Source organism: Diplotaxodon limnothrissa, linkage group LG9, assembly GCF_057381915.1.
Source record: "Diplotaxodon limnothrissa isolate DT_005_m linkage group LG9, D_limnothrissa_male_GT1.1, whole genome shotgun sequence".
NCBI classification, from domain to species: Eukaryota; Metazoa; Chordata; class Actinopteri; order Cichliformes; family Cichlidae; genus Diplotaxodon; species Diplotaxodon limnothrissa.
In genome coordinates, this window is record NC_140604.1 from 11,926,967 (window position 1) to 11,943,513 (window position 16,547).

Here is a 16,547-nt window from a genome sequence, read left to right on the forward strand (position 1 = left end):
TGTTTGTTTTTTTTTTCTTCGGCATCAGTCCAGCCAACATTAACAACGCACAGAAGCATCCCAAAGGGGTCGGCGGCCACCGTCGGCTTGTGCGAGAGCTGATTGGTCGCAGCTGTTGTTGCCGTGGCAATATGAGAAGAAGTGAACGAGTCTGTCATCTTTAGTTATCTCCTCTCAAAATCGAAGGGGGCTCGTGTACTGTACCTGGTATGGCTTTTGGGGGGAGGGAGAGAGGTAGGGTAGGGGTCGGGGTGGGACTCACCATTCTCTGCTCATTTTACTTTTGTTAGGCAAACCCTCAGTTACTCATATTTCTAATAATATCTGTATTTTTTTTTAGAAGTATAGTTTTTCTTTTTAATTATTTCTATATATTCTTTGAAATTAAATGAAAAGCTTCTGCACTCATTTGACTGGCACATTCCCTTTATTGTCAGTGCGAGTGTCCATTGAGTCTGGAGGCGGAGAAGCTCAGAACATTACAGTCCAGAAAGCTCATGGTTGTTCTTTTTTAAATGGTTGTTGATTATCTGAAAGGGGAGGGGGATGAGCTTGGGTTAAGGTGGAGAAGGTGGGAAGTGTGCGACTCCCACCAGGTAATGGGTCACTTTAGAGCACAGCGGGCCGGCAGGAGACCCCTCTCAGCAGAACCGAGCCTAGCAGCAGGAGCAGCAGCAGCCTGGAGGTGGATGGAGGTGTCAGGTGAGCCTGGCCTGAATCTGGGCCCCCACAGCCTCCCAGCTCTGACTCGCAGCGGCGCTTCTCACACAGCAAACCCGTATAGCCCGTTGGACAGCTGCAGCGGACGTTGCTGATACACGTCCCACCATTTTGGCAGCGCAGGAGTTCGTTGTCACACACCCGGGCTGCGGTGGAAGCAATGTAAAGACAGGAAAGACGTGTGAGAATTTAACACACAAACACGTGTTTGGGTGACACTTTACTTGAAGTGTGTTCTGGTGCATGAAGGAGATTCTCTTCTCATTAGCTCCCATTATCAAACATCACAGCAGAAGCTTTAAAGATGGCCAATTATGGAATCAAAGACTGACAAAAAGTGTTCTTCAAGTAAAGCGTTGCCACATTTTATTCCATTTTTGATGTCTATGAAATCTTAAATTTGAAAATATGCTTATTTATGGTCTTGATAGTTACAGTACAGTAAATATGGAGACAAGGCTTAGCCCAAAGACTGGGAATTGGGTTATACTGTCCTAATTGTGTAGTCTATAATTTCATGGGTGGTTATTTGCCCATAATCTATACACCAACACATGCTGCCATTAAATTACAGTAAAGTAAATGTAGTTAGATTCGGTAGCCTAAAACCATTAATCTTCCATGTAGCTAGCATGATCTACAACAGTGTACCTATATGAAACTGCATTCCTCATGAGGGGCTTGGTCTTTATAGCCTCACATATCTAACCCACATTTAAGTTCTTGTTTTATACGGGAACGCTGCCGTATTAAGCATTTTGAGAACCATGCTAGCTGCTGTGCTGGTGGCTACTGCACGGCTAAAACTCATCACTGTTCTTGACAACAAAAACAAGTCTAAAAGCAACCTAACAGAATTTACAATCAGTACACTGCTGAATTAATCACTAACTCATCAACATCCCCTCAAGTCTTTGCATAAGAGAAACTACTGACAATCTGTGCAACCAAATAGTTTTTAAGCTAACTGCGTACTAAATGAAGTAGGGCAACATAACTTCCCTTAATGAATTGTGGGTCGACTCAAGCAAAAGAGTCAGATTTCTTCCACTATGGCCACTCAGACACTAAACATCTCTCACAATGGCCTCCATCTACATTTGCATGTACCAAATCCTGACACTACATGACCCCACACTGGCAAAGCGTGTAGTTTTAGGGAAATGGCTTCTATAACAACTGAAATGCATAATAATTTTAAGTTGTAACATCACCCCTTAATAAGTAAGTTTCATGGGTGCTGGTGGGCAATGCTCTTTGTCTTTGAAACCTTTGAGCACATTCAGATTAGCTGGCACAGCCTGGTTTTGATCTATTTAATGTGCAGAGGCTTAGATCTCTTAATAAACTCAAGAAACCAAATAAGCATATTTTCCAACATGTTCAAGTATTGCTTCAACATTTGGCACATTTTGGATTGTAAAATGCATGAAATATAGATTATATGTCATATCTAATAATTAAATCTAGTAAAATTATAAAATTAAATTAAAGTATTAAATGAAATTGACTATTTTATATAGGAAAATAATTAAATGTGATGTAAAATTTGAACAAAACACGTTTGTAAGACAGCGAAAATGTTGTGTAATGTTGTTGCTTCGAGCTGTGGTAAAGATGTACTGTACACAGAGGCTGAGATTAATCTTAGGCGCTATACAAGTGCTATTAAACTCTAATGAATATATACACATGTAATTAAAAGGTGGTGAACACTGGCTTTATCTTTTAATCACCTCTTAAAGAGTATAATGCCACTCGAAATTAATTTCACAGTCTTTTTTCATCATTATTACTTAAATGACTCTGAAACATTTCATATATTCCCCATCAGTTTAACTTTACAGCCTCTAATCTTTAAATAACACCAAATTTCAGATTTCAGGACATTTTTTCAGCATCTAAAAAGACGCGTCTATTTGTTTAATACCAAAACCTTATTCAAGCCCCATCAAATCAGCTACGTTACAGCACAGAAATCCACACTTTCCTCAAAGCCTGCGAGGCTTTCCCCAAACACCACTGACTTTAGACAAACTGAACGTCAGGTGAAAATTGGTGTATATTTAGAGCTGGGACACCGAGGCCACTCTATTCCCAGCGGAGGCAAGCTGTCAAACAAGCTGGAGGCAAACAAAGCTGCGCTGCACAAACTAATAAACCAACAGAGACTGATAAACACAGGGGCCACTTCTGCCCATTTCAGTCCTTTATAGGAGTGGAAAACAATGCGGTGAGCAATCTATGAACTCTATGGGACATAAATATCACAAACAAATATAAGACCTCTCTCCTAATAATCAGGATTGGATGCATGCTGTCTCACAGGAATAGCCAAATAGAGCTTTGATGGGAGCCTTGTTAAGAAACATTGACTGTGCGAATCCTATTTGTGTTTCGTGGGAGAGAAGAGAGCTGCTGTTTGGCTCAGTAAGTTTTGCTCCAGGCCACAGCTCACCAATTACCATGCACAACTACATCCAAATAAGACATCTGAACTCTATCTTTGTTCCCCCTGTTTTGTTTTTTTCATCTGACATATCAATTGCATGACCACCTCAACCACTCAGGAGAAACTACAGTAATGAGTCAATATGAGACTGCAAAACAGACTCTATGGAAAGCCTTTGTTCACTTTGATTGCTCTCTGTGATGAGGCAGCGGCTAAACTTGGTAATTAGATTGTCTCCTCGAGATGACAAGGAAGAGCGATCAAATGTATTAATTAAAGAATCATGAGGCCTTGATATGATCAGTACACAGGAGAGACTCCTTTAATTAGACAATAACCTTTCGTCTCGTCTATCTTATCCTTCCTTGCTGTCACAATAGAATGATAACGTGAATTTCTAAGAATATTCAGACTGGCTTTTATTCAGAATGTGCTCTAAATTGATTAGAAAAATAATTGGAAAAAAGACGTCGGACACGGTTGTGAATGCCCACTTTTTTGGACTAAAAATCTCAAACTATCCTAGTCTGATAAGATATGATCACGTCTTTAAAAAGGCACATCTTTAAGGCCAAATCAGACTTGCTATTTGATATAAGCAACGTCGGATTTAGTCTATGTTCAGGAAAGTAATCCATACTTACAGACAACCACTTCCTAACTTGTTGATTAAAGCTTGGAACATTTTGAAGGTGAGATTCGATTAATTTGTCTAAATTTGAGGTAAAAACTACATTTTCAGCAATTTGATTGGTTGTTGATAGGTTAGGCTTCAGTCACACTGGACTTTAGACTAGTCAGTGACCCCCATTGGAAAAATGTGTATCCCTGCTCCAATCAACATGTTTGAAAACATACAGCGTTTACTTACTAAGACAAACAGTCTCTGATTTCACTGTTTCAATTCAGTGTAATTCAGTTGTATTTTTATAGCTTCAAATCACAACAGCAGTTACCTCAAGGTGCTTTATATTGTAAGGAAAAGACCCTATCACCATATAGAGAAAGCCCCCAAAATCAGATGATCGCCCATGAGCAAGGTGACAGTGGGAAGGAAACATTCCCAGGCTCAAGGATGGGAAGTCATCTGCAGCTGCCAGCTGGGGGTGAATGGAAAGGAGGACAGCAGAAAGACTGCTTAGCAAGAAGCTGGCAAGTGTTTGCAGACACCTTTCTCACTCATGTGTTAATAGACCTCTCTGCATTGAATTGTACTTGTTATTAATCTCTGGCTCTCTTCCACAGCTTGTCTTTATCCTGTCTCATGTCTTCCTTCTCTCACCCCAACCGGTTGCGGCAGATGGCCCCACCCCTTCCTGAGCCTGGTTCTTCTGGAGGTTTCTTCCTGTTAAAAGGGAGTTTTTCCTTCCCACTGTCGCCAAAGTGCTTGCTCATAGGGGGTCATGTGATTGGATTGTTGTTTTTTTCTCTGGATGCATTATTGTAGATTCTACCTTACAATATAAAGCGCTTTGAGGCGACTGTTGTTGTGATTGAAAAATTGAATCCAAAACTGAAAATATCATATAGAAGTGCAGCACTGTATACCTCTTTGTGACTGATTTGCGACAGCCAGCAACCTCCCTCACCAACAGGCTGACAAATACATATTGTTGCCTAGCAACCAGCTGGGTACAGAGGGGGAGGCCTGCCTGAATGGGGTTTTTTACAGCAACTACCACCAACCTCCAGCAACCACAAATTTCTCCATAGTGACTGGTGGTTGCTAAGTGTTTTTTTTCTTATTTTCAGAATAATCCCATTAAAATAATTTTAAAAATCTTTCTGTTCAAAGGAAATTTTAGTTCATTCTAAAGGAAATTTTAGGTCATGGCTATTCCCTGGAAGCAGAGTGATTCATCAGCTGAAGGGACTATAAAGACAAACAGATAGTGATGACTTAAAAAAAAACAAAAAAAGGAAAAAAGATCAATAAAATCATCAAGATATAAAAAAAATAATGACAAACAAGAACGATCACGTTCAGTGTTGTAAGATTGAAAACACAGCAGAAGTAGGAACTTCTTGTCCCGCACCTTTATCTGATTTCATTTTCTCACATTAACCATTTTGCATTACTGCACATAAACAGAGCCGGCACAGGCAGTAAAAGACAAGATTTGTTGTGTTTGCTTTTGATATGAGTGATAATATTTAGAGAAGGGGCCGCTGAACTAGGTGCGCCTGTCTGGGAAAGTGATGTGTTTGACGAGAGATTTAAGTTTTAATTGCATTTTTTTCCCCGCTCTGCATGCAGACAGCGTCTCGTCAACGCACAGAACTCCTGCAGCAGCAGCGGGGATGCAGAAGAAGGTCGAGTTTTCCCATTTCAGCCATAGAATCACTCAGTGGTTTTGGACTGACATTATTCTGGGGGTTTCTCGTTCTCTTTCCTACTTTAGAGGACATTTTGTGAAGTGAAAGCACTGCTATGGGTGCTTTTGTGGCTCATTTGTTGTTGGGGCGATGAATCAAACTCCAGTGAAAAACTTCACATTTGTGTTACTGCCAGAGCAGCAGAGCCTGGAATTTTTTTCAGTGACCAAACAAACAAACAAACAAACAAACAAACAAACAAACAAACAAACAAACAAACAAAACAAACAACCCAAAAAAGAAGAAGATGAAGAAGAAAAATCAATCTCTAGGGGAAAAAATCTGTAGTCAGGAATATAGCAATACTATGCTATTCTTTTTCTCGATATGAGCATACTAATACAGCCTCTATGACATTTACAGCTAAAAGATCCCCCTTCTTTGGATGTTGCATTCTTTGAAATGCCACCAATACTTTGATCAATGTAGAAAAGTCAGTGCACAAGCATTAAATTACAACCTCAATACAAAGGAACCTCTTTGCCTTTTATTTGTAGGCAAAAGATATTAAAGCAATCAAAGTATGTTTGTGCTGAAAACATTGAGATATTTGACCTTTTCGGAGACTGTCTTCAAATTCATGTGATGAGAATGTCTCTGAGCTGTTGTTTGAGTGATGTAGGAGAAATTTTATACCAAGTAGTTAAATCTTAAAGACCAAAAAATATTTACATGTTAAGACATTCTGGATTTTTTTGTGTTACTATTTTAATCAGGGAGAAGGTGTAGATGTAATTGAACTTCTTTTCAGACCCACATTACTATGCAAATCCCAGTATTATACCTTTCATCGTGTCTGGAGCGGATCTTTAACTTTAGCAGCTTTTTAAGTGAAGTATTACTCAGACCTCTTGGATATAGAGTTTGAAGTTTTGAGAGCATACAAACACTTCAAACAGTAATGTTTGTGGATTTTCTGATCACTGCTTCATCTGACAAATACAAACTGATCTGCTCCGTGCTCACTCCCGCTGTGTGTGGCTTCCCATCTGTTTACCTTGGCGCCGCCTCTCTACGAAAAACATTCTTTCGCCGTTTTAAACATTTTCACGTTAATTGCTTTTTTCTGCTTTTGTACCACTCAGCGTTCTCGGTACATCATTAGGTTCGGGTTGTGCGCCTCACGTTGCAGGTCATGCTAGGACGCCTGTCTCTCACCTTTTGTTTGAAGCAGATTTTTTCATGCTGACAGTGCCTTTGCGCTGTACACACAGAATATATTAGTACAGTCACAAAAAACAGCGAATTTTAATGAATGTCTTTCTGTGTCGAGAACTACTAAAAAAAGCAAGTGACTCATTTTACACTGAATTTAAATCACAATGCAGCAGACTTTAAAGCATTCGTTTTCTTAAGTTGGATGCTAACAAACACAGTATAAGCAGCGGGGGTGTCGCTAATTCGCTGTATACTCAATGGGAAACGCTTCTATCTGCTCGTGTTGTATTGATACAGTTCGCATAATGAAATCGTGAAACTTAGTGCATCTCAGAAAGTCGTGACGAGTGCTGTAAGTGGCTCCTTCGGTGAAGCCCTTTACTTTAACCAATCTCATCTCCGTCCACAGCACCACAGATAAAACAGAACATACTGAGCGCACATTGCCTGCCTTGCATGTTGAGTTTGCTGTTGTGAAAAAAGTGATACTTTTCCTTATATGGAATCGATTTTTCTCTGTGCTGTTTCAGTTACTCTAACAATATTGTAGGGTCTTTACTTTACAATATGAAGCACCTTGAGGTAACTGTTGTTGTAATGTGAATATTAAGCCATGTGTTTTAAACATGTTCACAATGATATACCTTCTTTTGTTTTTTCACAAAGTTTACACTGTTTATTTATTGGGTGTTTCCCAATAAATTCACTAATTGATAACACGAGATTACACTCTACTTATGCTGATGATCACTTAATATCCACATGAAGAAGCACAGGAATCAGCTTCAGGTCATAAATGTTTTTTTCCCCTGCACTTTAATGTTTTAGAATGATATATATTCAGAGATTGACACTTAAACTTTCTAAAATAGTGAAACTATAGTTTCTTATATTTTTCTCTCCAGTCAGTAAAACTCAGACATCAGCCAATCCTAGTCCAAATATTTCGGATACACGAGAATGATGTTGAAACCTGAAGCAAACAGTGGCAATGTAATTCACAGAATTAATATCTAGCGATCAAACTTGTCTAAAAAAGAAAGCTAGAATAAATTACACTACCAAAAATTAATTCTTTAAATTAAAATTTTCCCTTTTTTTGGCTTTTCTGTAGGATGTAATAAAAGTGTGGAGTCGCTGTTTAATCTCAAAATCACGTCCTCGTACTCTATTGAAGTGCCTCGTTTAGGACGCCTTTGTTAGTCGGGACAGAGATTAATGTTGAGCTGCAGGAGGCGGGCAAATAGATGTCACTGTCGTGTTGAAAAGGCCTATTAATCTGAGGTAACTTGATACAAAGATGGGTCGCGGTGGGTGAGCGCCAATTAGAAGCAATTATCACCTGTTCTGACAAAAAAAATTGACGCGAGCCTTTTTAAACCAGCGCTCGACTAGTCAGATAGATCCAAAGAGGCCTAGTAATGCGTGCCTGGAGCATAAACAGTGTTAGCAATGATGTTTTCAGTCTTTAAAGTTCTTTGTCAGAGAGTTAAAATCCATCATCCTGAAGTGTTTACTCTATTTTGTCTACCTCTTGCAGGTTTGTCACTGAGATTTGACTTGAAGGAAACTATGAAAAATTGGTGACATTTGAAAAAAAAAAAATACATAGGGCATGCACTGCAAAATGAGCAGGGGAAATATAAAGTGTAGACAGTAATAAATGGGCTGGAACTCAAAACGACCTGCATTCCCCTTTAAAAGAAAATGTTGATGTTGGATGACATTGTCCTGTTGTGGACTGTGAAGGGGTGATGGCTACTCAAACAGATCACAGGCAGCCTGTCAAGCAGTCAATATTGACTCAGCTGTTGTGTTGCTGGTGTGCGACACGCTTGAATAACTGAGTTACCGAGCAGCATGCATCCCGTCATTCCACTGCTTTCTCTCTATTTGAGCCATAAACGGCGCCTGCTGATTCGACGCTGGTAATGCAGCCACAGCGAGTGTGAAATGCAGGTACAGGCTATGAAAGGAATGGCTTCGTATATATCGGGTTAGGTGGTGTTATGTGTTAGCTCTGTGTTTGTCAAGGCAGCTGGGCAGTCTTGCACGTGTGCAGTGTTTTTTTTTTGTTTCTTTTTCTTCCAGCCAAAGCTTCAGGAATCACGCAGAGAGAAAAGACATCAGAGAGAGAATAGAAGAGAAAGACACAGCTGAGGGGGAGAACAGTCAGGAGCTGCACGGGGAGGGTTACGGTTCTACTTACATTTGCAGCCATTGTCCCACAAATAGCCGGGCAGACACTCCTGACACTTAGGCCCTGTAGTGCCCTCCTTACATATACAAAATCCTGTGCCATTACAGCGATCATTGACTGAGCCATAGGGATTACAATTACATTCTGGAAAAACAAAACACACATACACACACAGGCTGGAGAAAAAAAGGGTAGTGCTTTGACTTCCCAGCACAAGTCTAGGATTTTCACAGCGTGGTCTGCGGTCCTCGAGCTCTAGCTTAAGAAGGTGCTTGATTATTATAACTGGTAAAAGAATGGGAATAGATTTAAAGACTCATACAGGGAAAAATGCTACCATTTCAACTGTAATGGAGACAGAATGAGTGAGAATGAAGCTGGCTCTAGATACATGAACATTTTCTATTCATTACAACATACTTGTAATTAATATAGCATTAATTTGGCTGTTTTAAAGAACACAGCGTGCAATGAGCAGATATGCAAAGCACTATCAGTAGCTTTGATTTTTTCTTTTTAGATGGACAAAGTGAGCCTATCTGAACATGCTCTTCCAAAATCTGAGTCATTCAAACAGGTAGAGGTAGCAAAAGATGGCAAGAGAAGACAGGAAATGTGATGAGAAGGTAGAGATGGATAATGATATGAAACAAAGATAAAGACTGAATGTTCCAGAGGAATGAGAGAGTACATTGAAATGGGCATTGTAGTAATATGTTCTTTAATTCCCTCTAATTTTTAAATGGCTTTGTAGACTTATTGTTATCCTTTGATAAGAATTTGGCTTCATCTTTAATTGCCTATTACAAACAGAAGACAGCGGTGCTCTGGCTGCAATTTGAACATAAAGCGCTTCATGAAAGCAACACGCCCAGTCTCTAGTGCCTCACACTCAACTGACCTTCCCACTTTTCAGAGCACCTGGAACACTCTGCAGTCAAAGTGACACTTATTTTGACAGTCCCTGACCATCACATTGCACCTTCTGTGTCTGTGCTGGCTGCACGCGGCTGCGCCTGAGTGAAATCCAAGGGTCAGGCAAGAGGAGAGAGGTGACAGCAAGTGACAAAGTGGGGGGTCAGCGAGAGAGAGGCAGGGTGACGGCGAGTTTGGCACGCAGTAACGCCTCGGCGACTTTTAATGCCTTGTGACAGGTTTCAGCTGCTGCTCCTGAGGCCATTTCATGTATATGACATATGCACTTGTGTGGCACCTCTGACTGGCGGTGTGACTTCGCTGCAACATTTCCCTCAGAACTCTTGTTGCTTGTCAGAATCCCCCCTCAGGACTCACAAATGCACCTGGCACTGAGCGCTGTGAATTCACACTACATGTGCTAGCTAAAAAATTCAACGGGGAACCGAGATACTGCCCTAGGAACCGTAGGAAACGCAATTTTTACACATAGACAAAGTAGATAATGCATTTTATGAATGCCTGCGTAAAAGTCATGAACAAAATAACAGGAACACCAAGTGGAAATGGCCTTTTACCTCAGACATAACCATAAAGGTGGCATTTGCTTCACCAGCAAGTATTTTGGCAATACTGAATACATTTGCTTGTAAGTTCCACCACCAATTTTATGTAGCCTACAGTACTGTGCGAAAGTCACAAGTCACCTCCAAATTTTTTTAATATTTTGCTAGGAAAATGGAGAATAGGTGCAGTGATTATTCAAACATGTAATCATACATGGGAATGAGTATATGGTATAACCATCTTTATTCTTCAACACAGCCTGAACTCTGTTCAGCAATAGTTCTCCAGACTTCCTGAAGGAAATTCAAAGCTCTTCTTTGGAAGTTTGCTAACTTCTATTTCCTTCTCTGCCAAGATGATCCCACGCTGCTTCAATAATGTTGACGTCCGGGGAGGCCAATCCATGACTGATAGCCTCCCACTGCGTGCTTTTTCTATCCAGGCATGCTGTCAGTGTGTTTGGGATCATTGTCATGCTGGAAATTCTTTCTTTCCAGATGCTATTGCATGATGGATCAAAATCTGCTGGAACTTTTCTGCAATTTTTTCAAGATCCCAAACACCACTGGCTGAAATGCAGCTCCAAACCACGACAGAGCTTCTACCATGTTCACAGATGGCTGTAGACATTCAATTTTGTACCACACTCCTGGCCTCCTTCATACATATTGATGATGTCCAAAATTTTTAATTTGGATTCAAGACTGCATCCAACCTGTAGCCACTGATTTTCCGTCCAGTTCTTGTATAATTTGGCAGAACCTCAGCTCCCCCCTTATTATTTACCTTGCTTGATAATGACTTGTTGACAGCCACTTTTCCACTAAGACAAGTTGCGGGTTTGGTCATCAGCAGATCAACTAAAGAGCCAAATCTATCTCTCAGGTCCTGTGTCAGGTGTTTGCTGGAATTGTTTCTTATTTCCTAAGGACATGACTTTCAGATACTGTTCATCTGCTGCAAATAGTTTTTTTGTAAGTTCTGCCGCTTCTTATATTGTCCTGCTTTCCTAAGATTTTATAAGGGTACACATGATGCACAGACATGCCAAGCTTTTAGCTAATAGCTCTTTGAGAATCTACCTGTTGGTGCAAAAATACTATTTGATATCTGTTAAATTATGTTGTCCTTGGCATTTTATTTGATTTTTTTGTAGATTCCACAACTGGCATCTACTAAGAAAGTGCCTAAAACACAATTTAAATTTGGTTCTTTCCCATTTGTCTGTAATGTTGGACACAACAGTGATTCATCCCGTAGGTTAGGTGCCTTTGAGTGATTCACATGTGTTAAGTGGCTTAACAAAAAAACACTCCTGTGTTTTGCTCACTATTGCTCAAGACCACTTTAAACATAATAAAATCTGACTCCTGGGAAGCAAAATATTAAAAAATGAGGGGTCACTCAACACTTTGTGGTCTATATGTCATGTCATACAAGGTTTCGAAGGTTACCTTTGGACAAAGCAAGACTAAATGTTATCCTTAATCTATAATGTCCTAAGCTAAGGCAACATGCTTCTGTCTGTACCTTAATAATAAACATAAAGACATAACAGTGCTCTCAGTTTTCTTATCTAACTCAGCTATATCCTAACATTTGAACTGTTTCTCCTTAATGACAGAATTTGTACAGAAAATTGTGACAAGGCACAAACCTGCTAACGTTTCAGATGTAGCTGTTGTGACCATTTCACACTAACCAGTTTCTAATCACCATGCAGCTATTCAGGAGGACATTTATTCCTCAAATTATAGTTTTCTCACCTCGCCCACATGCTAAACCTTGAGAATAGGATCATTTTGGCTTCAATATACACCTTTCAAATAAAACCTAGCTAGCAGCAAGAGATTACAATAAAACACAATATATGAGAGCTAGTAGGTAAAAATAAAGGTATATTTAATAAATGGTAAACTGCTAATTTTAATATGATGCTAAAGACTCCCTTAAGCATCACCTGCTAACACCCAGGCTAACAAGGAGATTTATGAGCAACAACCTTGTGTGAAAGCAGAAGAAGCAAAAGAGGAAGATGACTGGACATGGAAACAGGAGAGTGTATGAGTGATGACGTGTTGGGGATGAAACTGACAATTTCTCTAATGAGGAGTCAGAGACAGGAGGTGAGGTGAAGAGAGTGTGAAAGCGTGGTGGTGGTGAAGGGGCCCGGATGGGGGACTGACCTATGCACACATTTTCATCGTCCAGTTCTGCTGAGGCATTGCGGTAGTAGCCCAGCTTGCATAGCTGGCAGTGCTGGCCCCTAGTGTTGTGCTTACAGCTCACGCAAATGACGGTGTTTAGCAGCTCGATATAGCTGCATCGGTTGGAGTGGCCGAAGCATTCGCAGTCTTGCAAAGAGAGAGCAAGTGTGAAGTGAGGAGAGGGGAGGAGGAGAGAAAAGAAGGAGAAAGAGACGCGGGCGAGAGCGTTGGAATTGTTGCTTTTGCAGCGAGTGCTACGGCGGTGGGGTTAGCAAGTCTGATGGAGGCTCCGTGGCATGCGAGGTTAAAAATGGAGATGGTTTGAGGAGAAGATGTTGGGGGGAATGACAGGTAAGGTTGGTCGTGATTAGTCTCGCATGGGCATGGCCAGAGTTAGAAAAAAACAGAAGTTTCACATAAAACACCACGGCGTTAGTAGAGAGGTCACATCACTTCAAGCACACCACAGCACGAGGCGACAAAGGCTCTGAAATGACAGCACAGAGACACGATCACATCAGGAGCACCGCGCAGCATGAGGCAGGTCAAACCATGAATGAAATGGATGTCTCAGCCGCTGAGAAAGGCGTGTGAGGGAATTTAGAGGTTTTTGTGTAAGTCTTAATGTCAGCGGTTATCTGGTCTGAAGAGAGGATGAGATGAAACCTTTGTGTTTTCTTTTAAAACCCTTTGCAATGACTGATGTATTACTTATCTTTAAAACCCTTAATTCATCCAACAAACATTTCTTTAGTTGTTTTTTAGTCCGACCCAACTGAGTTTTCAACAAGCAATCAGCGAGGCAAGTGAGTGTGTGGTGAATTGCAGCTGGGTGGGAAAGTGACATTGCCTACTATGCAGTCATGCTTAATTAGATAAAGCTATATTGAGTCGAAGCTGCTACAATCCATGATACTCACTGGCAGTCCTGCCCTAAGGCTTGCAGGATGGGGCGTGTCCGGCCCCAGCTCTGTTCCAGTGAGGATCAGCCCGTCACTCCGAGTGACCACTGACACCATGTGTCACAGCACAGACAGATGTGACCCTTAAGCCACACTGGCAGCTGCTTGGACAGAATGCCCACTCACAGCTCCACGATAAAGTGGTTAGTGCAGGAGGCTTTTGTCCAAGGGATTGTGTTTATTAAGAATCTGTATTGAGGTCAGTTCTCTCTGTCCAGACACTAATAAACTCGGCACGTCTCGGAAACGAAGGTACAGCAAGTCCAGTTCACACTACCTTTCACCTAAATCAGCAAGTCTTATCCAAATGTAAGCTAAGGTCCTCTACGTTAGATGCCTCCCTCTTGCAGGCATACTCTCAGAAGACAAATAATCTCTCCTTTCTAGAAATAGGCTAAGGTTATAAATCATGCACGGCGCGCACAGGGAATAAAAAGTCTCAGGTACATGTTCCCCCCCAAAATAGTTGTAGCCTCAAACACCCACTTTATTTTCAGTGAAAAAAGAAATGATTCCAAGGGACTTTTATAGTGTTTAGAATACGATTCCATAGATGAATGAGTCGTCCAGTGAAAGCCATCAGTCTAGCTCTGAGCTGGAGATACGGATACAGAGTGCTCTAGCACTGGGGTAGTGTCACAAGGGTTGGGGAGGGTTGGCGGGGGGGGGGGGGGGGGGGGGGGTAGCTCACAGGTTAGCAGAAACATCAGTTCATACAGGAAGAAGGCTTTGGGTGTCATCTGGGATTGGGTGGGGACAATGTGGGAATTCCAGAGCTCCTACCTCGCTTGCTGTTTGCAACGTGGACAGAAGGGGCAGTGGACAATGCAACTTGAGGAGCTACTAGACAAATTAAAAGAAACAAACAAACAAACAAACAAAAAAAACCCATGATATTGCAATTCAACATAACACATGTAATGCCAGAGAATTAAGGATACCAAGCATCACGCCTAATAAAAATATAACAATAAAAGAAAAGAAAAGAAAGGAAACATACGCAATAAAGATGAATGATGGCATTGAGAAATAAGGAGTGACATTGCCAAGTGAAGCTGGCTGCGTGTAGCAGCATCTGTTACAAATGCCTTCGATTCAACAATTCAAATATTATGGACCCTCTTTTACGCTTCATTTCATTAACAAGTGCTTAGTATAATTCAAAACTGTCTGTGTATGTTTCCCCAGACAGAAACTATACCCTGACAAACTACTCTCCACCTCGGTGGAGGCCAGCCAAGAATTTTCACACTATAAATTTGTGCACAGCTGCGTGGGTAAGGAAACTGGCTAGCAGTGAACACATCAATCCCTCCATTCTTTTACGGCTATAAAGCAAACAGTGGGGAAAAGGAAATAATGGGCCCGGCCTCTGCCATTGTACCAGGTGACATAAGCCCTTGCCACATACATTGTGAGCGCTTGGCTGCAGTCATGGAAACACAGAGCTGAGCGGTTGTGCGCTAGTTGTGAGGTGGCTGAACACGGCATCTACATGATGGATTAAGCTAAGTTGAGCCCAACACTTTCAAAAAAAGACAAAAGTGAAACCTCTCCTGCTTTTCTATCTAATGAGCTAACACGGTGCTGAGAGCTGAGCACCTAACTGAAACAGTGTTAATGTATAAATCAGAGCTGCAGCAACCTCTTGAGCCTCCAGGGTGCGACAGGCTGACTTATAATGTTTTTGGGCTTTTCAAGAAGCCAGGAAAAAGGGAAGGATAGTTTGGGCTACCAAAGAGTCATTTTTGACAACTATACAAACACCTGAAGTAAATGAATCTGCAAAACAAAAACATAATTGTTGCATAATCTTAGATGCCTACCTTCTTTTCGGTTAGCGACACCTAGGGATGACACATTCGGCCGAACTGCGTGCAATTGAGAGAAATCAGGAGTTAATGATGTGTCCTCGTGGGATGCACTTTACAGATCATCTAAAGAGGGGAGACTATGTGGTAGTGGACACAGACAACTGGAGATATGAACATGTCCAGCATGACTCAGATCTGTAAATCAGGAAACAGCACGATGGGGCAGGGCTGACATGGACGGGCAGAGAATGCATCCAAAGAGCCATTAAAAGGACGTCGGAGAGACGTTGTATGTAATTTGTGTGACGTCCATTACCTTGCTGTGCAACTGTATGTTTATGGCAATGGCAATGATGAGTGGGAAAAAAAACTGAAGACAAAAGATCAAGAAAAAAACCCAAACTCAGTTAAACTTAGTATTTAGCTCATGATTTATGCAAGGGACTCTATGTATAGCAAATGAAGACGTTAGGGGGCATTTTGTTTAATTCATCACATTGACTGAGTAATCAATATCTAATTACAGTGTATTTCTGGTGGAGGAATAACAATGAATAAATAATGGCAGGTGTTGGGACTTGGAATGACGGACTGCTGTGGGTAGCATAACCTCATAATTACATACAAGTCAGTATTTCCGTGTCAGGGAAATACTTTGCGGTTGGAAATGGAGAGGACTCAAGCAAAGGGAGGAATACGGATAAGTTTCCTCATCGTGCCCCTTCATCTCTTCACTTGATCTTTCTGTCCTTTCGCTATTGACTCCATGAATCATGCAATCTTGGGTAATTAACATCCAGCGGTGTCTTGGCAAGAAGCCACTTACTCTAACTATGTGTGAATAGAGAATATGACTGCTGTTCACCAAGTGCAATCTTTTAAATAATGACTTTTTTCCCTTGTGAAATAATGGTTTCGAATCTTTTTTCTTTTTTTTTGTAAGTGGGCTGGATTTCAATAAAACATTAGTTTTGAGGTTTGTATGTCTTTACAGAGTGACAGTCGCTTTAAATACCCTCAGTGCTGATTTCAAAACTGCTCGAACAAAAGAAGAATTTGATTCTTCGTGGGGATTCTGGCATCGGTGACGACTTTGACGTCTCCGCTGGGTCTGAGTCACACGAGTCACAGAATGAAATGCTGTTTGAAAATGAGATATTAACAAATAAAGAGCTT

General features: G+C 41.0%; 1 protein-coding gene across 2 annotated transcripts in view; it reads right to left on the bottom strand.

The window, feature by feature from the left end:
* Positions 1 to 609: 609 nt before the first annotated feature.
* Positions 610 to 16,547, bottom strand: part of ntng1a (netrin g1a) — a 113,341-nt gene continuing 97,403 nt past the window's right edge. Inside the window, exons 5-7 of one of the 2 annotated variants that reach the window (XM_085361950.1) lie at positions 12,575 to 12,742; positions 8,916 to 9,050; positions 610 to 866 (exon numbers count right to left, since the gene is read on the bottom strand). In XM_085361950.1, coding sequence (XP_085218076.1) covers positions 610 to 866; positions 8,916 to 9,050; positions 12,575 to 12,742 — 560 coding nt within the window. Of the gene's footprint in view, positions 867 to 8,915; positions 9,051 to 12,574; positions 12,743 to 14,340; positions 14,401 to 15,383; positions 15,429 to 16,547 lie in introns of both variants that reach the window. The other variant, XM_085361951.1, reaches the window with a different exon arrangement.